This window comes from Fundulus heteroclitus, unplaced genomic scaffold, assembly GCF_011125445.2.
Source record: "Fundulus heteroclitus isolate FHET01 unplaced genomic scaffold, MU-UCD_Fhet_4.1 scaffold_94, whole genome shotgun sequence".
Lineage (NCBI taxonomy): Eukaryota > Metazoa > Chordata > Actinopteri > Cyprinodontiformes > Fundulidae > Fundulus > Fundulus heteroclitus.
Window position 1 is genome coordinate 70275 of NW_023397406.1, and position 24785 is coordinate 95059.

At 41.5% G+C, this 24785-nt stretch overlaps 1 protein-coding gene across 4 annotated transcripts in view; it reads right to left on the reverse strand.

The window, feature by feature from the left end:
* The window catches only part of LOC105934219 (SPRY domain-containing SOCS box protein 4), a 93769-nt gene that overhangs the window by 41941 nt on the left and 27043 nt on the right, over positions 1-24785 (reverse strand). Inside the window, exons 1-3 of one of the 4 annotated variants that reach the window (XM_012874104.3) lie at positions 15121-15422; positions 14877-14959; positions 879-1834 (exon numbers count right to left, since the gene is read on the reverse strand). In XM_012874104.3, coding sequence (XP_012729558.1) covers positions 879-1611 — 733 coding nt within the window. In that variant the 5' untranslated portion in view covers positions 1612-1834; positions 14877-14959; positions 15121-15422. Of the gene's footprint in view, positions 1-878; positions 1835-14876; positions 15423-24785 lie in introns of those variants that run through there. The other 3 variants (XM_012874107.3, XM_012874108.3, XM_012874101.3) reach the window with 3 other exon arrangements.

The window sequence follows — 24785 nt, forward strand, 5'->3', positions numbered from 1 at the left end:
ACCATTTTCAAAATGGTTTAAAAATACAATTCTGACAGGTCTGGAGTGCATTTGTATTCAAACCCATTTACTTTGATACCGCTAGATTAAATCCAGTGAAACTAATTGCCTTCAGAAATCCCCCTAATAAGTAAAGGAAGTCCACATGTGTGCTGCACAGTGCGCAGTTGGTAGCACTATTTGTCTTGCAGCACAAAGGTCCTGGGCTCAAATCTCAGTCTGCCTGGTTTGCATGGACTGACAACTTGTTCAGGGTTTAGCCAGGTCCTGCCCATCCGCAGGAAATAAGCACAGTGAAGCTCCAGCCAGAGAAACATCAAAGGGCATTTAAGGCGTGATGTGCAGTTCCTATTTAATGTACAGTACTGGAATGTCTATGAATCAAACTGAACAAAATGGTTTCAAACATAAATGTTTGCATAAGCTTAAAAAACAAAATATATATATTTTTTTGTAATGAGCTTCTAGTTGTAGTGTGTAGTGAATGACCCCATTTTGCAGAACAAATTAATTGTTGTGCCCCCGGTGGACTTACACTAACCTCTGCCACGTCTGCTGCCAAGTAAAGCAGGTAGCGTGCGCAATACTGGAGTTTACAGAGTTGCAAAAGTAATTATATCTGTTACCACATCCTCTGACGTTTGAGGACATGTCACAATCACTCAGTTTCCTTTTCCAGCATAAACAGACTCTATTAACTTTAATATAGAGTTTGTTGACTGTATATTAGAGTTAATATAGACTTTTATCAAAACAAGTAAAATGTAGCTTAAAATCAAATGAAATGTAACAGTAAATTCAGTTTCAATAGAGCACTGGGGAATTTCCTCTCTCTCTCATCGTGTTGTGTCATTAGTAAGAGAAATGTGATTACTTACGATCCAAGCCGTTGATATACTTCATGGTTATTTCACAATGTCCCCACACAGCACTGACGATGGGATACAGCTTCTTTCCTTTCAGGCCACGGAATGCAACTCCTAGATACTGTCCGTCCACCATAAAGCTCAACGTCCCTTCATCCATGTCCAGAATCACTAGAAGAGAGTCCGGCAGTGTGAATGACTCGTCTGGTTCCAGGGAACAAGGATACGAAGGCAGCGAACTGTGGGACCGGTTCTTACTGTCGTGATAGAGTCTGTTTCGTCCCAGATCCCAGCCCCAGGACTCACAGTCCGACCCTACTAAAGCGGTGTACCCAACAGAGTGTAAAGGAGCCTCCGAGGTGGCCACACCCACCACGGCATGGGTGCCTCGCTGCCGTGGAGGCCAGTGGATCTTCCACACGTGGAGACCTCGCGTGTATCCAACCCGCCCTCTGATGCAGTCTGTGCTCTGAGCAACTGGGTGTCGGTGAAACGTTAACTTATCGTCCTCTTTGATGAAGATGTTGAGCGAGCGGTCGTCCGGATTCCAAGCGTGTTGGAGCTGGGTCTCCATTCCGGCACATGGCATGTCCAGGAGGAGATCCAGCCTGGGGGGCTTGGAGAAATCTGGACCCCTCAGCTCCAGGTGTTGGCGACGATGAGCCGTGGGTCGGTACGACGGGGAGCTGCCACTTTCCCCTCGACCGTCCACCGATTTAACGCTGCCAGAGATCTTCTGACCCATGGCTGTGATGAAGGGGTTGATGGGAGGAGAAGGGGAGGAAGGCAATAAGGTATATGTGCAGGTGGGAGCTGCGAAGCGGGAGCTCGACGTTACCTCATCAATGCGGTGTTGCTGAGGTCAGAGTTACTGACTGAAAGGTGGTGGGAGGAAATGAAGGAGAAGGAAACGAGTGACAAATCTGGTTTCATGCCACAAATGTCTTCATTGTGTGCTTCATCTGCTCCTGTCAGAAAATGACAAGAAAAAAAAGACAAAATAAATGATTAAATATGATATTAGCAAACTAAAGTCATGAAAAAACAATCCAAGACACATTAACTGGCATATTTCCAATTTAAAGCCATAAAGTCTAAACATACTGACAGCTTGAACCATAAGTAAATCATAATTGGATTTTCCATTGTTTTTCATAGCAGGTAGATTAGAGTAAAAGCACGGACAAAAAATAAAAGCCATAGCAGGAAAGGCATTTCTTGAAAGCAGGAAGTGCATACCATATATGGAAGACATTGTTGTACATAGGGCACGGACTGTATTCTCGAGAGAAAAAAAGATTATTTTAAAGTGAATGTGTAAAATGGAAGTGTGGTCATGTACTGAAAGCACAGAAAGACTGTTAAATGAGCACTTTTGTTACAAAGATCATCACTTCAGGAAACATGGGGAAAATAGCAAGAGCAGGCAGTAAACAGCCAGACCGCTGAATCAAACACAGATGGCTGTTGTTTGTGTGCACGCAGATTATCAGATAAGAAGATATTTCATCTGAATGAATTTTTATTCTAATTTTTATGTGTTCTGTCAGTTCAAAATGTCTGCTGATGTCCACAGATTACATGAATCAATAACCACTCTCATTTAGCTTCAGCTGCAACTTAGTTTACTGTGTGTCTGAGCCAGGGAAGGAGAGTGTTTCATCTTGGCTGCAGTCTGCAGCCTGATCATGCTTTAGTATTTTCACACAACTTGCTTCCATCTACTGTGTGGGTAGCATTAGCATGAAGTGAATTTTTAAGGGCCAAGCAATATGTTGCTGTGGGGAAACTAACTGCAGATGGACTGAAATGTGAGCTTTGTCTATTACGCTACGCATAGATGCCACAAATGCAACATCATTCATTTTCATCACCCTTTCTTTCCTGCTTTTTGAATATATAAACTATTGTAAGTCACAAGATTGAACACAAGGAAAAGTTAATAATTAGATAATAATAAACAATTAGATATCATATATGCCCCTAAATGTTCTAGAAAAAAGAGATTTGAACCTAATGGTTGTGCCAAAACTCTTATTGGAGATTTCTGGTTCCCCTTTCAACAAACTAAACAATGATCAGGATGATAACTCAAGAAACACACATCACACAGACACATGAACAAGTAAAAGTATATTTTGCCTCATTTATCTCGCACCTTCCAAACTCATACACCAACAATGATGGATTTGTTTCTTGCTCAGTAAAACTCCCCAGTTGTGCAACATTGGCCACATCTACAGCTGGCAAACTCTCTTTTAGCTAATCTAATTTTAATGAGCATCGCCTGAGCCAGCAAAAACATCAACAGAATGCAAACAAAAGCACTGCGTAATAATTTATCTCTAATCCTTTGTGTGTAACACAGTTGAAAAAGTCATCTGGACACTAATCCTAATCCTCGTGTAGGAGGACGACGTAGTATGTTGTACTCATCTGATTACCTTGAAGTTCCTGTGCAAATTAATGGCAAATGCTTCTGAGGGGGAAAAAAACAGATACTATTGTGGTTTTATTTTTAGACAAAATTTCCATCTTCGAGTCATTTTCGGTTTAATATTTGAGTTACACTTGTGGGTGTTACAGTCTTAGTTTATTTTTATGCCTTTTCAGATCAATTTCCTTTCAGTTTTATTTACCTTTTCACAGTGTGAAGTTCTGCAGATATTGAACCACAAGTGAAAATGCTACTCTTCCTTATTCCATATCAAAGATAAGCTTGTTTATTTTAATCTTTTTCTTAAAATTAAGTCAAATCCTATAGCACAAGGCACCAGGATTAAGGACATTGGCTTTTTCTCACACAGTCCTAGATTTATTATTTCAGTCAACAAATAATTGGTCTTCAACACTTAATTTTAGCATAAGAAAGCAGAACAAAGATGATCTCACACCCACCCACACACTGTTCTGTGTGGTTAAACTGGTGCAGCGATCTCTTCCAGGAATGGCAGCTGAAGCTTCCTCTTCGCAGGACGAAACAGTCGCACTTCAGGCAGAAGTGGATGACACAAGTCTGTGTGTGTGGGGGGGGGGGGGGTGCTAGTATTTACCTCACATCATTAACTACAAAATCAGCAATGGTGTATCTTTTTTGATCACTTTTTTTGTGTATCTATGGTGTAAAACTGACACTTAAGACTCAACCAACCTGTCTGACACCTAGATATGAGCTTCTCATTTATGTGTGAGTTTTGCTATGAGTGAACAAAGACATTGCGTCCTCCGCAATGCTTAAAATATATCTTTTTAGCATAAACTCAGTCTTAAAAAATTGCTGCAGGTCTCTCGTAATGAGCTTTTAAAATATTTTTTCACTTGCCTCACTACCCTGCTTTCTGTTTGTGGAGGCAAGATAAAGCTGGGTCCTCTTTTAGCCTAGACTTTATTATTATTTATATAGTTATTTTTATATTATATAGTTATTTTTACTGACAAAGGCAATTTACAGCAGCAATATTCTCATTTGTTCTCTTGTCTTACCTATTTTAAACAGTTAAGAGAAATTGGCCTCGGTGTTACATTATAATACATCTCATAATAAACCCAGAAAGTCAAGAATCGCCAATTAAAGGTCTCTTGACACTCCGGTTAACTTAAAAAGTTAAGCATATCTCTCTCTGTCTCTCTCTGTCTCTCCCTCTCTGAGATATTCAGTGTCATTCCTTGTATATCAATTATTAGAGGTGTAATACATTTTTGTACTGCTGATTTTCATTTTATTTTACGTTCAGTTCAGTTACGTTGGATTTTTACTCCACCACTCAATTTTTGCAGTCAGGCACAAGCTGGTCACCAGAATGAAGGCTTCCCAATGTTTTAAAGAGTTATGGTCTAAAACTCGGTGATCTCAAGTGCTTTTAATGAGATGCTAAAGTCTAGCAAAGTAACCTGTTCCCTCTAGCTGTATCTGCCAATACGTTTTTAACTTGCGAGAAAGATACATTTGGCTGGTTGGGAATATTTCGAGCCGACTGTAGGCCAGCTGAAAGCAGAATAGTTATCTGAGCAGATGACTGAATCACCATTAAATGTGGAAGGAACAGTATTCAAAAAAGCTGAACCATATAAAATATGATGAGGAAAATTACAAAGTGAAACAATTCAAAGTCATGTAAAACTTGGCACAGTTTCCTAATTCTCTACAGTTTCATGTCAATTCATGTCAATTAACTGAATTTATTAGAAAAAAAATAAAGCAGTTTTGTCAAAAGCCCAAATATTTCAACTAACCTTTTAAGCTCAGTTTTTCTAGCAGGCGTGCAATATTTATGTTTATACCTACAAACTCTCACCCATATAAATGTGTGTTATTGGTTGATTTTGAGAGAATATAATAATCTGCCATCTTGCTTTGACAGACATCACCAAAGAACGGCTTAAATCTAAAACCAAAACCAAGTCCTGACAGTTGAAGAGCACAAATGCGCTCAGACTAAAAGGCCTAAACTAAAACTACAACTTGTCTTTAGAAGGTCGGCCAAAGTGCAAACAAGTGTTTCATTCTTCCCGCTTCATTTTCGTCATTCTTTCTCTCTAATTTTCCCTCCAAGAATAAGGTCATTGCAGCCGGCAGCTATCGTGACTAATGTCTGCAACTACTCTGTTCACCACTGAGTGTGAGAGGACAGCCACACACCCACAAACATGCAGACAACTGCCTCTGTGTGTGTGTCATGCCGTCTGGCAGGTGGGTAAGAACTGAAAACTGCACGGACGATCCTGAAGTCATTGCTGCCAAACTTCAGGACCTATTGCGTGTTTTTACATGAGCCTCAGTTTGATCTGGGCAGGTCTGGCCGGGCATGCGGCTGACAATCTGGCATGTTACCCTGTCAGGAAGGAAGCACTTGACCTTTGATCCCGTGCCGTTACGACCATGGTTGCATATAACTTCTCAGGAGGCCGGTGTTGGTGCCGGCGCATCATCTGCTGCTGCAAATAGCAGAAACGTGCTTATGCCATCTGTTGTTTACTTTGCTGACCTCCCACTGTCTTGCCAGTTCTCTCGATTAGCTCCTTCATTCTACCCTCTATCCTGCTGCTGCTATACCTGCGTCTGAGCTACAGCAGCTAAAATAAGTACTGAACAGGGCAACGTTTTGCTCAGTGTACATTTTTTTAATGGGCCCAATGACAACATTATTACCAGATATCTACGACAACCCAAGTAATCCCCAAATATAAAGAAATCAAAGCAAATTAGTGCACTTATTAAGTTATGGGTAAAATTGCTGAAATTACATTGAACAGAACTATCAAACACATGAAGAAAATTATGTATAGAGAACCAAGAAACCAGATGACAGTACTGAGAATGCATTTCTGCTACTATGTGCAAATCAGTAATTTCTGGTTTAATACTGACTGGTGACCTATAAAACATTCCTCGCTATCATTAAAGGAGCAATAAGCGATTTTTCACCACTAGGTGGAGCTTGAGCACTGTCTGTTGACCAAAACAAGATGTGTATCAAGCCACGCCTCTCTCTATCTCTGCTCTAGCACTCAGTACCCATTTCCCCTTCTCCCCCACTGACTCCTATGAGCCTATTTGCAACGGATGAATACACATCAGAAAAGCTTACACGTTCCACCTGTCAGAGGAACATGTCTAGTGAAGAAGTAAGTAACTCATACCTTTATAACACTGTTCCCAAGAGAACGTTTTGATCCAATGGGCATGCCCTCCGCCATTTTGTACCTGGCTGTGGCATTTTATGGGCAGGGAGTGGGCAGCTGTTCACATGCACGTACGCGGTTGCGCGGCCGGTGCGGCTTTGTAAATAAGAGATTGGAGGACAACACAGAGGGATAATGTATGACGTTTAACCATAGTCCATCTAAAAAGATACCTTTAGTTCTTCACAAAACTGTTTTAGTGCTTTCTATCTATCTTGCTCCTTTAAGTATTGGACAAAGTGGGGCAATCTGTAAAGGCAAACGGACCTTAACAAAGAAATTATTGTTGCAAATCGTACTAATTTTCAAGACTACACTGAATAGTCCAGTGATCATCGTTAGAGCCATAATCCTGAAAGTGAACAAACATAATTTACATATAAACCAGCCAAAGCCTGGTGTAAATGGGTCTGAAATGGTCAAGCGCTCCCCCACATGTACACGTATGACTTCAAAAAACAGGAGGTGTTTGATTGACTGTTTGATCTTTAAAATCTGAAATAGCCACAGCTGCATCTTAGACACCCTACAGAGAATAACGTGTAATTAGATGGTAGGAGTCTTTGTTCCCTTAAGGTCTAGTTTACTATCAATCACCATTTAACAGGAATTAATAAAATACAAACAGAAGCGAAGTGATTAGAGATTAGGAGAAAGCTGTCAGAAGTTGGCAAGTTTAGTAAAATCTTCATCAAAAAGTGGCAACGCCTGAGATGGGAAGGCATATAAAGGGCAGAGAGGCTGTAGTGTGCACCTGGTGTGTGGGCTGGCTTCATCTGGCCTCTCCTGCTGTACCCGTACTAACAAGCTTCAACAGACTGAGAGATTGCGAGGACGTTGTATGTGCACCACTGTAAGATCGGAAGAGGAGACACTCTGAGTGGCCGTCTAACTCACAGGCTTTTTTTTAATTTTATTAAAACTTGTTCTGTAAGTTCCTGAAAGCGCAGACAGAATACGAACACAAACTACACACAAACACAGCAACACAAAGACTATGACACTGCTGCGGAGCCTCTCACCTAAACTTCTTCAAAAGGTCAAATATCAGTTTAAAATATGGAGGTAAAATATAAACCTACGTGAAGCTTTTCCATAGTACCCACTGTTATAGTCTAGTTTTTACAGCCTGTTAGTAAAACCTCATATTTGTGTCTCGGCTGGTCAATTCAGGCCAACCAGGGACCCTAAACAACACAAAGAATGAGCCCTTAAACCTCGACAGTGATTCAGTCTTCCTGTTTCTCGTTTCAGTCATGAACTGGGTATGAACATCTGTGCAGCTCGGGTCAGCTTATCTGAAGCCATATCCCTGCCACCTGCAGAGAGCAACAACAGGAAACCGCTATTGTATTTGCCCCCTTAAAGAGTACAATAATTATTTCGACATCTTGGGAAACTCCTTTTTTCATTTCCCTGCCAATAATTCAGATGAGTCCGTCGATAACACTCGTATCAGACTTTACAGTTAAATTGTTTTTGCGTGCAGCTGATTGTCACCCCAGACCAAATGCTGATTAGTCATCTTTAGCAGAGATGGCTTGACAGTTTTACAGTGAAGCTTACAGAAGAACAGTGAAAATAATTTTAAAGGAAGCTTTCTTATTTCTGTCTAGTAGTGTCTTCTCCTCCACGTTATCTGGGTGAAAATATATAATTACCTTAAACCATTTCTATTTATTTTGAGAAAAAGGATTATGGCAGCTTTCTGCAACATGGCCAAACTATTCATTTAAACCTACTCAGGTGACTATTAATGCAAAATGCAATATCCAGATTACTGATGAGCAAATGTCAGCAGAAATACTACTGACATATTGCCATGGTAGTTATTTATAAGGATTGACCCTTCACACAATCACCTTAAAATACAGAACATGTTTGGTGCGTCCAGTAGAGTATGCTTAAATGGTGCTTTGTAAAAAGGGTGATTCTTCTTGTGTTTTTCAATTTCTTTCACATCACTACCATGCATTTCCATGTATTTTCTCTGATAAACCAACATAAATTAGGCATAATTGTTAAGTGTAAGGAAAAGAACAGAACCTGTTTATCTAAATAAGATAGAATTTTACTGTAAGCTTTGGAGCCCTGACTCACTTAAAACAAATCCAGAGTCAACTAAACCAGAACTATAGTGCTGAATTGCAGGATGGTGTATGACTAATGAATAACTAAGTGGTCCATTCTTCCATCTTCCACTCCTGGGACGGCATCTGGACACCACCGACAGCACTACAGAGCAGAGCTCACACAGAACCCCACGCACACTGACAAACACAAACACACATATATTATACAGCGTATCTTCATAGCAACAGATGCACCACTGCATAAAACAAACCATCCTCTCAACATTGCCGACATCCAGTCTGGATAAGGGGACCTCTGAGCAGCTAAAGAGCAGACAAATATCATCTCGCTCCAAAAATTATCTTCAACTAACCACAGAAACACACCTTGAGGCTTTTTTCTTTTTTTCTAAGTGTCCTGTTGACTTATTTCAGGCATAGCATATAGAGAAGCTGGCTGCCTACATGTGACAGGTCAGTTTTTCTGTACAAAAAGGAAATCTCAACACAGCATCCTAATTAGGTGATTGATTTTAGTAAATCCAGACTCATTCCAGCATCAATGTATGCAGGCACCGTTGATATTAAAGTAACCTGTATTTTTGTGACCTGCAACTCTTTTGATCGTTTGTGTGTCGGTACGTGTAAGTGTACGTGTAGAAATAAGTGCATTGATGTTGCAAAGCTGTAAAAGTTGGCATAACGGTGTCTTCAAGAGCAGGTGGACCCGGCTCTGGTAGGCCGCGGCAGTCCCAGGAAGGCAGACAAAAGGCATCAGCCCACGGCGCCCATACTCCACACTCAGAGGTAGATTGTCAGTGTTGCACAGGAGTAGCGGCCCGCCAGGCCAATTCGGCAAGGCTGAGAGACGTAGAGCACCGGGACTCCCCATGTTAAAGCAGCGCAGGCCAAGCCATGGACCCGGTCCCCCTGGGCGCCCAGGGCCCGCATCAAGCCCCGGCGCAAGACCACCCAGAGGTGGTAGCAGAGAAGCCCTACCCCACCAACCCTTGGTGTGGTGTTGTTTATGAGGTTAGAAACGTTCCAATGGTTGGAATAAAACAGTTTTGGAAAAGCTGGCAAAAACTCTGGTAGCCTTTTTGTCTTAATATTTCATATATTTTATGAACTTCTTTTTGCATGTACTCAGGTTATATTTATCTGATTAGACAGAAAATCAGAAAACAATCTGTAAAGGGGCATATATTTTCTTATAGCACTGTAAATCTTGCAGTTAATTGAAAGAATAACATTCTAAAGTAACAATTACTTTAGGAATTTGTCTCCCTTTTGATTATTTGGCTTTTTATTTTAAGAATCACTAGAAACAGATTCTATCTAAAAACTTTTATGCCTTTCAAAAACTTTCCTTTCTGGCTCCCCTATTCATTTTTGCTGTACCCTGGCCTGCGTATCAATAAATCCATGGAGACTACTCTCTATCAATTGGTACAACTTATCTTAGCCTGTCACCGAATGCCCCAGCGTCCTGCAGGAGAAAATCAATGCGAGCTCAGCATTCAGTAAAAGCACCATGTGCAAAACATAGGACACAAGCGAATTCACACGTAGCTCCAAATCAGAACTCACGCTGACTCACAGTGACAGTGATACAATTATGCATTTTCCGTCTGCCTTTAGTGAAATTTTCCCCATGCATAACCTTTTTTTTTACGCTTTCCCGAAGTATAATTCCTTCTCTTCGCCGCCATAGACTGAATTTGTTATAAAGTAACTCCTGTAACAGACATCTCCCTAATGAATCATGTTCCAGTTCCACATTTTCTTCATGTGCTCATCTGCCTTTCTCTGGAAATGTAAAAGAAAAACCCTCCGTAAGAAAAATCCCAGCCTCTTTCCCTTAAATAGTGAACTGAATCACTGCTTATCGGGGAAGTGAAAGAGAAATTTTGCTAAAGTTATTAAATTTAGAGAGTAGTAAAAAGACATGCAATGGATTTATGAACACACACCAAAAACTCTGCTTTCTTCTCATGAGTTCACATACTTTCCTGCTCAGACACGGTAAAATCCATGGTGCCCTGAAGGACTATTAGTGCTGCTGTGATCAAGCACCTCTTTAAAGAGAACTGAGCTTAACCTGTTCATCTCACCCAAACAATTGGCCACACACACACACACACACACACACACACACACACACACACACACACACACACACACAGAGTGAGACAGAAAAGGCTTCAGAGATGTCATCCATAAAGCTCTCAGGGGTAAGGATGGCAGATTCACAACCCCTGAAGAAATTAAACTGAGTCAAAGTCTGCCTGCATGCGATCCACTCCTGCTGCCTCGCTTGTGTCTTCTGTCGTGCTGAACCACTTGGACAAGTGTGATGAAACCTATCGCAGCAACACAAGAAAAAAAAACGCAACCGCAGAAATGTTTTAACTTTTGGATGCAGAATGCCACTAAAGCCGTACTGGATCGCAGACTCTTTTACTGGATGGTTGCCTCGGACCAGAAGCATCAGTCTGGAAAGGGTCACAAAGCCAATCCCTAAGGATTTGGGAGTCTAGCACACCACAGTGAGAGCCAATATTCACAAATGGCGAAAACATGGAACAATGATAAACAACAGCAAATTACAGACAAAGTCCAGATTTCCATCTAATTTAGAAGCTGTGGCATGACATTTACAAATAAGACAAATCTACAAAGAAAAATGAAAAATTATTTCACAACAATGTAAATTACTTATTTTTGGCTACTGCTAAAACTTGAAGGCAGTCATTTGAAGAGCAATTTTTTCTGACATTTTGCCAGTTTGTCTGACATAAGCCCCATTTACACTACCCTTGTTAAACCGATCCATGCTGAGCTCGGTCCGAGCTTGGATCAGTTAATCAAGCCGAGCTTGGTTCTGACGACCGTTTACACAGCACGCTATCTCGGTTCCTTGGTTCCTCCTCGCCTCCTAGTGACGATCTGTGGTACTACTGCTCTCTGGGATTGAAGGCGGGACCAAGCAAATCAAAATGGCGGCGCCCGTAACATCCAGGAAGTTATAGTTGGACAGAGTCGGCTTTTGGGACGTGGATAAGACAAACGAATGTCTAATAAGGATTTACAGACACAGGAAACAACGACAGACGCTGAGCTTCATCACACTGCTAAGGAGAATCATCACTGGTAATCGTGTGTAACGGTAGGGAAGCTAGTATTTTTATGAATGTCTGAAATGTCAGCTGACCACACGGAGATGACGCGGTCTGCACATGCGCTCTTTGTTATCAGAAAACCGGGACAGAAAAAAAACAGGTTGAGCTCACACCAGGAACTAGGCTGCATTTTGGTGTCTGGCTCAGTTCAGTTCAGTTTGCGTTCCATTTACACTCGATAGTTATCTCAGTTACCGAGTTTGGACTGGTCTTGGCTCGGTTAAAAAAGGGTAGTGTAAACGGGGTAATTAAAATTGGCTTGGTTATCTGAAATATTTAAAAGTGACAAGAAATGCAAAAACAGAAGAAGCTCGTGAGGGGACCCAAACCCTCAGCACTGTATAGTGCATTTTATTCACCACAGTTTCACAGTGATTGACATTACTGTGCATTTTGACAGTTTAATAACATGAATTTAATAAAATGGCCAAGGTCAGTTAGCTGATCAATGGTGCATTAACTAACAATCATTCTAGTAACTATTAAATCTTTTATATTTCTTATCAAAAACACTTCAGTGATAACAACTGAGAAGATACCACTGAAGATCTACAGAAAAGAAACAAGTTTCTATAGGCAGCAGGGAAGCCAACTAGGATAAAAAAAAGTTGTAAAACTTAATTATTTGCGCTTTCAAGCATTGTCTGCCTTCGACTATAGAGGATTAGGAATATCAGCAGTCAGTTGGAAAACCTTTACACCATACTCTGGTGCAGACGGGGTACAGCCTGGACAGATCACCAGTCAGCGTAACATGGAAAAAAAAAAATAACCAGGCGCACACACTCCTAGCTAAGGGCAATTTTGAGAGAACAATTAAGCTAACAGTCATGATTCTGGACTGTGGGAGAAAGCCAGAGTACCCGGAGAGAACCCACACATGCACAGGGAGAACATGCACCGTGCAGAACCCAGGACCTTGTTACAAAGCAACAGTGTCGCCAACTGCACCACTTTGCACCAGGAAGAGTTTACATCTAAGAACAGGCTTCAATTCACTCGTGTAACTTCAAACTAACTTGAAGTAATTTGTATATGAGCAAGTTAAAGTGCCTCTTAGGATGAAAAAGCCTCCTCCTTAGAGTATTTTGACAATATAGTTTGTTACCAAAACATTTCCTCTTTCAGGACTGATATAGCGCAAAGTTTTGTGGAAGCCCGAGGAGTGCATTGGCATAAAATACAGATTTTTCAAAAATCAAATTTTCTCAAACTGCAAATTCAAATTAATCGATTAAATTGACTTATCACCCAGCCCAAGGAGACAACAAATTTGCGATCAGTTGTGCAGCACTAACATTAGCTATAATGCGTTATTCATATCTTTAGCTGCATCTATAGTGAAATTTAGAAAACGGGATCGGGTCAGAACCCAGAAACCCTGGATTGTCTCTGAGGAGTCCTGTCATGTCTATTAAGTGTGTGATTGTGTGTATTGCAATGAACTGTGGAAAATTCAGAGTTCCACTGCTTCAGGACCGTCCCCTTTAAATTGCTCTGTATTTGCTTTATGATCGCCGGACCACCTCAGGTTGAAAGTCTAATGCTCTTTTGCGTATGAGTGCCCCCAAGTGGTCAGAAAACTAGCTTAATTCATCAGAACACAGGTCAGACCGCCAACTGTTTGAACCACTCTAAACACTTAGCACACTGAGATAAGTACATTTTCCTCTTAGCAGACAGAGCATCTGCATGACATGTATCAAGATAAAGTATCATTATTATTAGATCATTGCTGTACAATCTGATTAGCACTTGTGTAAATTAATTTTTGCAGCGGTGCATATGTGCAACATCTAAGATGCCCTAAGTTACAATGCTCATGTCACAAAAAAAAATTGAGGCAGCTTATCTTAAGTGTTAACGAATTGCGTATGCCACTGATGCATAGGACGGCTATGCCAGGGTGTTATTTGCCAAATCCTCGTAAATCTTATTTTAACCATCCTAAACAAAGATGTTTATGATATTGATCCTTCCTCAGATTAATTTGATAATAGCTTGAAATAGGGAAGTAACCCAAATCAATTTCTTTAGGAAGCAAAAGTTTTCTAAATCGTAACTTTTCTTTCCACATCTTCTAAACCAGAATTGCTTTTAGCAAACAAAAAAAGATCAAGAAGCATAAAAAAAATCACACAATGCTTCACGGTCAAACACGCCCGATCACATGAACAAAAAACATCCTCCTAGGAAATCTTCAAGTGCAAATAAGTGTAAAATTAAATGATTGTAGGAGATGTTATTTAAAAGAAGTGAGGGAAATAACTACAATAAAAAAGCAGGCACACGCTGTAGGTGGTTAAGCGTTGCACATCATCCCCGTGAATAAAGAGAGTGAATGAAAACAAACAATGGAGGATATACGTAAAAAGAGAAAGAGAATAACAGAGTGATAGAAACAGAGGTCAGCAGCTGACAAAACAAAAGGATGAAGTAAAAAAAAGAGAGCTTTATCCTGAGACGAACCAAACAAACACACATTCCCAGCGCGATCCATAGACTAAACACAATCCTGTGAGAAAAGCTGCCGCAAACGGCACGGAGCACGCGCTCCGATTGGAGGTGTCTCTGACAAATAACGAAAGCAAGGCACTTAAAATAGACGCTAGGATCCATCCTATTATTGTATGTGAGCAGAGGAAGTCCAGGGGTAGCTTATACGAGAGCACTAAACATGGCTCTGCCCCAAACAAAAGCACACACACACATCAGGGGTATCCCAGTAGCCAGCTGAGACCTTTGAACCATCGGGGGTTTTAAAGCCAGCTAGACGATAAGCAACGTGAGGTGAAATGGAGTGAGGGGAAGCTCATAGAAAGGTATCAACAGCCAGAGGAGAAAACACTGAACGTACCATCAGGAGGTAAACAGAAGCGACAGAGAGAGGCTGATCTCCTCTAATGTAAACATCACGAGAAAGAAGTCATGACATGTCTGTTTTTCAGCTTAAGGCATTGTGTGTAATTGAGGAAACGGTCACAAAACAGCTTGAACAGTCGTGACGTCTCTCCCCTCACCTTTACAGACAGCAGAATGGATAAAACTGCTTACAGTGACTTTTCAAATCTCACCTCTGCTCAGTCTGAGTCCACGAACGTCTAAACAGCGGCCAGGAAAGAAATCGAACGCCTTCATCCAAAAAGCAGCATATCTCCTTGATGCGGTCACAAACAGAGAAGACACAGTGAGGAACGGACGAGCGGCTCGCAACTCTGAGCACAACTGAAAGAGAGAGACTCTTTTCTCAGAGAGCTGTCCACCTCCTCCCTCCCTCCCTGGAGCTTATCTGTCCTGAGGCTATCACTTCTCCCTCACCTCCCCCAGGCTCACTTCTGCTCCAACTTCATTGAGGGTTTCCAAGGCAGCGCAGTCATGACGCTCATGGTGGACAACCAGCCGCTCTGAACGCACTTTCAGCCCAACTCCAGTTTCAGTTCCACTTCAGTCTTTCCGAGAAAGAGCGAGAGAGAGAGAGAGAGAGAGAACGAGCGACAGCAAGAGAGAGAGAGAGAGAGAGAGAGAGAGTGCACGAGACATGGATGCCTGAAAGCTGATCCCCTCTGATCTCATCAAGCAAAGTTACCAACAGCAACCAGACCAGCCGGCAGCTGAGAGAAACACCCGCTTCACCTCCCTCCCCTCTCTGACTCCCCCTCCGGTTTTACAAAGAGCTCACACAGAGCCAACCAGCCACACCAACCCGACCCTCCCCCGTCTGCAACACCAACCAGGGGTGCCGCCAGGAATTATGGGCCCCATGACAAAAAATAAATAAATCAAAATCACCCCAAAAACTCATATACCAATATATACAATTTTCTTTTTGGAGGGCCCCTGTCAGAGACACGGTTAAACCCCTGCGCGCGCCGCATGCCTCGCGCTTGCCCACCATGTGCACAATACTGGCATCAAGGTGCAGAGGGTCAGTCATGCCCAGGGTGTGACATCGGTTTAGACGGACCAGCTGCAAAGTTAAAACCGCTTGCAGGTGAAACAGTCACACAGTACAAACTGTGCTTCCACCAATCCCGCGAAGTCCAGTTCACTTATTGATCTAGCTTCCAACCTGCAGGACCAAACAGAGCTGCTTCCACTGAGTGCTGATAGAAATCACGGGATATCTTGAGGGCTCTGAAGGATTTCAGCAGGATAAATATTCTTATGAGATAAGAAATGGGGGGGGAATAGGTTCATGAGCGTGCGCAGAATTGATGTAAACAAGTAAATATTTAAATACCATGCACGGGGCAAGCCCTACATCATATACCCACGCAGGAAATTTGTTCTGCAACATGTCTCCTGTCTCTGTTTTATGTCGGCAATTAGCACAGAACTTTCAGAGCCGCCACGGTGATGACCTCCTCCGTTTTGTTCCCCTCTAATGCTCTCAGAGCGCTCTGCCCTTTAAATGTTGACGTGTTGCAAATTCACCCAAATCTCCAAATGTGTAATTAAGCTCTTTTTTTCCCTTTCTCGTTATTTTTATTGCTTTTTTTTTGTATGGCATTCAAAAATGCATTAACATTGATAGCCATGAGCAGGAAGTGGTAATAGAGACTAAAGCAAACCATCAAGAGCTCAAACCCGACTCCTTCACTTCCTGTCCGACGCTCCTTCACTCAGGACTGCTGTCCCAACCGGAGAGCCAAGCTGCCCTCAAAACCTCAAGGCCAAGAATACAATTGTCATATCATTGCATCATGCCAGCTCAGGCGTCCAAACATGACATGCTACAAGACATCTTTGAGACACTAATTCATGGTTTGTCTGACGTCTGTTCTCACACATTTGCAATTAAACGGGAGGACACATTTAGTAGCTGGGTGATGTCAAAGTCAACACGGTTGCTGAACTACCACATTTTCATAGACTCGAGAGAAATGAGGTCAGCATTTGGCAGAGTATGGCGGTTCATTGTTTTCGTTGTCGTCTTAGAGTAGACGCAAGTCTCCTTGAAATATAAAATTACAGACAGGGCATCCTAAAATGGCACTGACGGATTATTCTCCGGTATTAATCTGCAAAAAGCAAAAGCACAAAAGTTGATGTCTTTATTGATGTGGCCATGCCTAGGACCATTTATTCTAACACATCCGCTAATCTTGCAGAAACAGAGTAGCTAGTAAGCAAAGAAGTTTAGTGCAGACTACTTTTTTGTTATCTAACATTTGAAATAAAACAAAAACATTGGAAATGCACTGAGATATGAGCCAGTATCCAACGTTGGACAATATTAAGCCTCATTGTTCCTGACGTGAGACATGTCTGTGCTTCATTCAGGCTGTGGCAGAGCAAGCTAGACCAAGGCTTGCAGAAGATAACAGGAAGGCTAAACATGTTAGAGAAAGATTTGTTCTGCTTCATCCTGTTGAACCTTCAACGTCTGTCTGCCAGGGAACATGACAGATGTGGAAATGTTGGGAGCCTTTTGGAAAGCCCAGGCTTGAGGTGAAGATCTACACTCTCTAGAGCAGGGGTCTTCAACCCTGGTACTCAGGACCCACTGTCCTGCATGTTTTAGGTGTTTCTCTGCCTCCATACACCTGTCTTAAATAAATGGGTGATTAACAGGCCTCTGCAGCCCTTGATGGCCATAGAGGAGGTCATGCAAACATTCGATTCAGGTGTGGCAGAGCAGAGACACATCTAAAACAAGCAGGCTGCCCTGCATCTAGAAAATACACGTGGAGAATGGTGTTTTAGTAACGCTAACTATGCTAACCAATATTACAGGACGCTATAGACAGTTTAAAACGTGAACTCTATAAATAGTGTATGTTGTAGTGTATGTTCTCTCTCCCTGTTACTAATAGAGTATATCATTAATGACTGCTAATGGCAGGAAAGGTAGAAACAAATAATTCCAATGACGTTCCAAGGAATCTGAAACGGCTAAAATCAATATATAACTGATAACAGATGTAGAGAGAAAAAACACCATGACTCTCATCATTGTTCTTGGGGATTTTAACAGAGTAAAACTTTCCAATGATCTTCCAAAATACAGACAGCACCACCAAGGACATTGACACACTGGACCATTGTTACTCAGTTTTAGAAGATGCATGCCGTGTCGTCACCAGGGTTGCTTTGGGACTTTCTGATCGCTGTTTGCTTCATCTCATTCCAACGCACAGGCCAAAACTGAAAACCTTTAAGCCTGTGGTCAGAACTGTTAGGAAGTGGACTGATGAGTCAAAAGCAGAGGTTACCTCATACACTGACCTGAATACTTTAACTGATCCTGGGATATCGTGCATCAGTTTTAGGGAGGACAAGTGTGTGCAGTTCAAGACGTTTTACACATATAACAACAACAAATCATGGTTCTCTCCACATTTGAGGAAGCTGTGCAGGAATAAGGAAGAGGCTTACAGCAGTGGTGACTAGGCCCTGTATGAGCAAGTCAGGAACAAGCTCACCAAAGGGATCAAGGCAGTTAAGAGAAGTTACGATGAAAAGCTAAAGGATAGCTTTTCAAATAATGACCCAACTCGAGTCTCACCAGTCCCCAGTCTGTCTATATATAGATCCTCAACAACACAATTCTATGGATCACTTCCTGTTTCTGGGAGAACTTTGTTGTTTTGCATTTGTAAATGTGTGGCTTGCTTAACTGCACCATTCCTGTTAGTATTTTATAACCATTGCTGCTGCATAACGTTGTTGTTGCTGTAACATTTACACAATAAAACCAATTCCATGCTGTTCCTTGATTCAAACAAGAACTGTGCCGCCGTCAGGATATTTTATTGTTCACCATCGGGACACATCTGTACTTTAGATTCTCTTTTTAGAATGGGAGGACATAGTCAAATTTTAAAACGATTAAAACACATAAAAACACCAAAACAATAACAATAGCTATCTGGATCTATTGGATTAAGGCTCTGTTTAATTTTTGGATGATCTGGCTTAAAGTAGTAATCATCAGTTTTGATAATCTATATAGTTTAGAAAAATAGTGGTTGATATTCTGTTTGAACAGATCTTTTGTTGATTTTCTTTTTTTTCTTCTTCTTTTTTTACAATTTCTTCACCTCAGACCCAATTTCAAATTCATATCACCATGTAGATTCTCATTTCCAGTTTCCTGGATGTTTTTCATTAGGGCACAGAAGAATAAAAGGCTTCAGACTAACTTCTGTCATCCCAAATAACAGACAAAAGATCGAACAATACATAGGGCTTCAAACCGAGGACTGCAGCAAACCCCTCACCCCCCCCAACGTTCTCGGCTGGACCCTGCTGGAAATTGCCCCATGATTTTCTGCCTGAAGGCACATCCCCATTTAAGAGACCCCATGGGGGTCTAAGGAAGAATGTGGGTGTGTATTTGAGTGTGTGGTGGTTAATCTTTGGGACAATGGGGGTCCTGTCCTCACCCCACACACGGGGCATTAGGCCCAGGGGGCTCACAGCTGAGCATCGTATAGATAATAGAAACTGGATGTGTGTGTATGTGTATTTGTTGGGGGGTGTCGGTGTGCGCCCCCTTCCAACACACGTGTCAAACACAAAGCCACCCAACTGTCTGCATCACTCGCATGGAGAGGCACTGAGAGAGAGAGAGAGGGTGGAAAGGATGGACTGCTGGAAGTGGAGAGCAGGAGTGAAGAAGAAAGGAAATGGGTGAGGCAGAGTTGAAAAAGTAATGGCAGTCAAAGGGACGGAGAGGGGGTGGGGCTGAAAATGGTAAATGGTACAATTACTGTGTACAGATGGCTGAACGAGAGAGCGACAGCAGCAACGCCAGTTTGGATGGTGCAATAAAAGCGGGGTGATGAAGGACACGCCGGCTTTTTTTGGTGGCAAAACAATCAGCTGCTTCTTTCACACACCGATCCAAACGTTGGCAATCAAGGAGTCCTGCATAAAAGCCCTGATAATGATGCCAATATGGTGTTTTAACTAGGCTTTTGTAAAGATCAAAGACATGAAATGTGTTAATTACCATGCTCTAAAGGGGCCGGCGCTGTCAAATAAAAAATGTTCATGTAAACACAGCTTCCTGTTAACCTGATCACACACAAGATTGATGTCTCTTTTGTCAATTTACAAACACAAACTCAACAGCTTTTGTAGTAATTTCATGTGACAGAAAAATACATGGTGAATAATTTTCAAGCGGAAGGAAAATTCCAATGATAGTTTTCAATTTTTGTACATTTGTATTTAGCACCCCTATTATCACAATCTTCAAGCATGTTTTTGGCCTCCAACGGTTTTGCACAAATAGTGACTGAAATTCTCTTTCCAAAATAGTTTAAGCTCAGTAAGATTAGATGGAAAGTGTCCGGAAACATCAATTTCTTGTTGTTGAATTTAGGTCTGCCATTTGACTAGGCCACTTTAATTTAAACCATTTAATTTTAGCTCTGGTGTGTTTAAGGATGTTGTCCTGCTTGAAGGGGAACCTCTGTCTAAGTATCAAGGCTTTGCAGCCTCTAACTGGTTTTTATGCAGGACAGCCTGTATTTAGCCCCGCAAATCTTCTGACCAGCTTCCCCATCCCCACTGAAGAAAAGCATCCCGACAGCTTGAGGCTGCCACCACCGTATTTCACAATTGATCAGGTGTATTCAGACTGATTTTGTAATGTTAGCTTTCCAACTCACTATTGTGTATTGCATGTAGGCCATAAAGTTTCATTTTGCCCAAATGTGTCACCCTACATGACTTGTGAATAGCTTTTTTTCTTGCCACAGCTCGGTTGCCTTTACAGAATTAAAAACTGCATCAAATGTATCACTAAAATCAAGGTAATCACTATTCTTCTTTTCACAAACATCAGGAGGAGATTAAAAGGACCTAGCACAGATGCCATAAAATGAAACAGTAAATGTTGCTGTAAACCCTCATATTACAGTAGTGGGAGTTCTGCCGCAGTGATTTTGCAGGAATCAGCTGCCTCTGCCACAAAGAAAGATATAGATATATTTTTCTCTCAGACACATTCAGATGATGCTGTAGTAAATGACGTTTCATATCCCAAGGGTTTTGCACCAAAGTGCCAGATGTTAAAAGAACAATTAAGCAGAGTCTGCAGATTCTGACAGAAACAGCAGCAGAAGCTTCACTAATGTCGCTCACCCTCCTGTGGCAACATGTCCTTATGCTACAGGGCTTCTCCCGTTTTTCTCTACCTGTAAGGGCATTTATTAGGAAGAGAAATATGAGAATTGCAATATTCAGCCATTCCCTGAAACATGCGGGCACCCTGCTCCCATCTCTTGTACACTTTAATAGACACACTGAGCGTCTGACTACAGCAGGTAGGCATCAATTCAACCAGGCTGCACGATCAATGATGGTAAATGGAGGCAGCAGGAGGGACAGACAATGATCTGCGGCTCTCATTTCCCCCCCTCAGTATCGCTCCCTCTGTTTGAACATCATTTCCTTGTCTTGTTTCGCCATAGGAAAGCTCATTTAATGAGACACAATCTGACTTTGTGCAGCAGTCATTGAGTTTTCGCTCCCCCGTGCGCTTCAGTTACACTATCAATGTTATCACGACTCTCTGCTTTGTCAGAAAACTTTATGCTTGCGTTTTAAACTCTTGTCCAGCAGAATTTCATCAGTTGTATTAATTTTTTTTTTAACTTGCCTTACATGAAACCCTGCTGAATTATGCGAGAAATAAAAATGTACCCATCATGACGAGAATGAAGTGGGATGTTTCCCCTTCATCTCGTCTTTTCTAAAATTGAGTCTCGTCCGACAACGCATCATTGCCTCATCCTCCTTCTTTCCGTGCTCCAGATCTCCTCTGTCTGCTCAGCCATTCATCAATCTAATACCTCCCCTGCCACTCCCCTCTTTATACTCTCATATTCCTCCTTTCTATGGCCTCCTTCCAGCCTCTTCTTTAACAGCTGCTGCTCCGCGACAGTCACAGCTGACCCTTGGTTAACGTGCACCAGGTCCTCCCCTCAGTGTCCCACAGAGATCCTAAATCATTAACATGGGGGCACATAGGAGCTCAGATCAGGTTGTGATAGATTACTGTCTGTGTCCCGCAAAGACAAAAGAAGAGGAACGCGTGGCGGTTCAACATCCGACTGCAAACGGACATTATTTGATTGTCCTATCTTCATTCAGTTAAATGTCTTATAAAGCCCACATAATTTAGGCAAATTGGCCCAGACAACATGTGCACCACATCTGAACAAAGGACAGTAGCCTGAATGTGCTGGGTACAAAACAACTACTGGGACAGTAACGTTGACAACAGCTGAGTTTGGGTTGTTAGATTTTTTTTTCTTTAGCAGTAAATCCAAAGAAGAGATTCAGTACTGTTTAATAACATGCCAATCTCATACACACCCACAGTAGTAACATACTGAACCATATACAAGGACACAATACTAGAGTGAGTGTTTTAGAGCCGCATAACAGAAAATCTTGAATCTAAATAAATCATAATTCATATTTCCATTGATTTCAAAACACACCTTTGTGACACAAAACAGGCTTTTCTGCCCCTAGTGTATGGGTTCCCAAAGTGGGGTCAGGACCCCCTGGGGGGTCACCAGACCCCTCTTGGGGGCCACGAAGTGATTTCATGCTGATGTGCTAAAAAGATTTTGTATTTCTTTATTTGTGAAACCTGTACCGAAGCATAACTTTACGAGATGCTCAACATTCCTCATTTTAACGCAGGAGGAAGGCTGCACATTTTTTACACGTTTATTTTCAAAATATTCTGACTTAATTGTTATAATTTCCCCCTGTCAAAAGGGGTTCCCCAGTGTGTGGCACTGTTATTTTGGGGGTCACAGGCTGAAAAGCTTGGGAACCCCTGACGCAATGTATGTAACAGCAAAGCGCGACTGCTAATTGTTTTAAAAAGAAAACTGAATGTTTTCTCAGCAAAAAGCTCTGGGAAGGAGACTGGATGGTCAGGTGTCTCATCTACTCCTTTCAGACAACATTTCTCCTGATGTCCTTTTCTTCAGTGAACAAAGGGCCAAAGAAATACACGTATTTACCTTATGAAGTCACATTCCAACTTTCAAACTTGCCCTTACTACTTCCTCTTTGGGTACTCACTATGATTTGTGCGCTACCAGTCTCTGTCAATGTCTGGCTCTGTTCCTGGCTGCTTTGGGCTTGCTTGATTTCTTCTCCACATATTACTCAACTTGGCGATGGAAATGCATACAATTCATGAGAGTCATCCACCCAAATACAACAGAGAAGGAAAGTGGTAAATTTGTGATATATGCCGTTAACTGAACCTAATCAATATAGTTTAAGTTTATGGGGTTGCATTCAAATATTCAAACAAACTGTGTTAGTCCAGTGGTAATATGTGTGCTTCTGAGATTCAAAGAGTCAGATTCAGTCAGAAATGCAGCAGAAAAAAACAAGATAACAGGTCAAAGTACCTGCCAAAAAACTAGACACAACAAAGCGGGACAGGGAGCTCGGGTTTTTGAAGCAAAAAGTGAGCATTTTCTCAACTGCTCGGGTCAATCCCCTGATCTCAAACTATCTAAGCCACACTTTCCTTCCTGAAGGCAAATCTAAAGTAAGAAGAAACCTGTTCTCTTGTGAAGTCCGTGGTTTCAGACTTCAGACAGCAACTGTCTATGAAGATTTCAATGATTATCCTAGAGCCACAAAAGGGTCACATGTACCTGTATAGTTCATTTTTGGCAAGCACTTGTTCCTCTTTGATTTTTTAGCTCAATTCTGGTGAATAATTAGTTTTAATTCATGCTTCTTAGATTGATTTTTCTGTCTTCCTGCTGTTTAGCCAGTATACTTCTTCAGAAGTGATTCTGTGAAGCACTTCTAGCATTAAAACCCATTTGCACTGGTAGCAACTTTAATGTGATGTTGCACAACACATCAGCTCGACACAGACTTTCATCCACAACGTCAAACGTCTGAAAGCACTGCTGCATCTTCAAGATAAGCTTTTACCTTTTTTATAGTTAATGGCATTCGAGAGTAACCTTTATCCACAACATGATACATTAGTACGTCACACTGTGAGGATTTCTTATCTTCCTCTTCACATCAAGCTCTAATAAGTCTGAAGATGCTACAGTGGGATCTCATAAACATTGCTGTGGATTTAGTCTAAACCCTAAACATCCCATCAGACTGGTGTGTCTGATACACAGACCTGTTCCTGAGTCTTTCGCATCTGTAGGTCACAGAATTTGGTGCTTCAAGCCCACATATTTACAAATCCCATTTATGTATTCATGTGGGTTGCAGTGGAATATCTACAGCAGTCCCTTTTCACCTGAATAAACTACTGTTTTATAATCTGACTCATGACTCTAAAACCAGAAACCAGGTCACAGCCAGGCAGACAGACGATCTGATTTGAAAAAAAGAGAGACAGAGGCAATCTAGGAAGACAGAGATTCATTAGCTCAGCCTATACACACAAGCAGAAAACATCTGAATAGAAAAACCAAAGCATGCTTCAGTTAGTCGGTATGTTACTGAGCTAACAAAATGCAGCAGTCATTTAAGATTAAAGTCAAAGTGACGTTGCAGAGATCAGATCCATCATCAGTATCGGACCCTATTCTGACCTTCTAGCTGAGACTGTAAGTTCCTAACTATACATTGACTGGCTTTACTGTATTACAGGCAAAAATGTTTTACATGATAGCAATAAAATACTCATTCATTGCAATCACAAAACTAATATATATATATATATATATATATATATATATATATATATATATATATATATATATATATATATATATAGATAGATAGATAGATAGATAGATAGATAGATAGATAGATAGATAGATAGAGAGAGAAAGAGAGAGAGAGAGAGAGAGATAGACAATGTGTAAATATATCAATAGGTGTATTCTTTTTAGTATTTTTCTGAATATCTACATCGGAGCCTATTGGTGAGGCCCACCATCTGTGGACAGTCTGCTAGCTGAAAAGGGAGCAATCTGCTGCACATCACCACCTTCTTTTGTGCTTAAAAG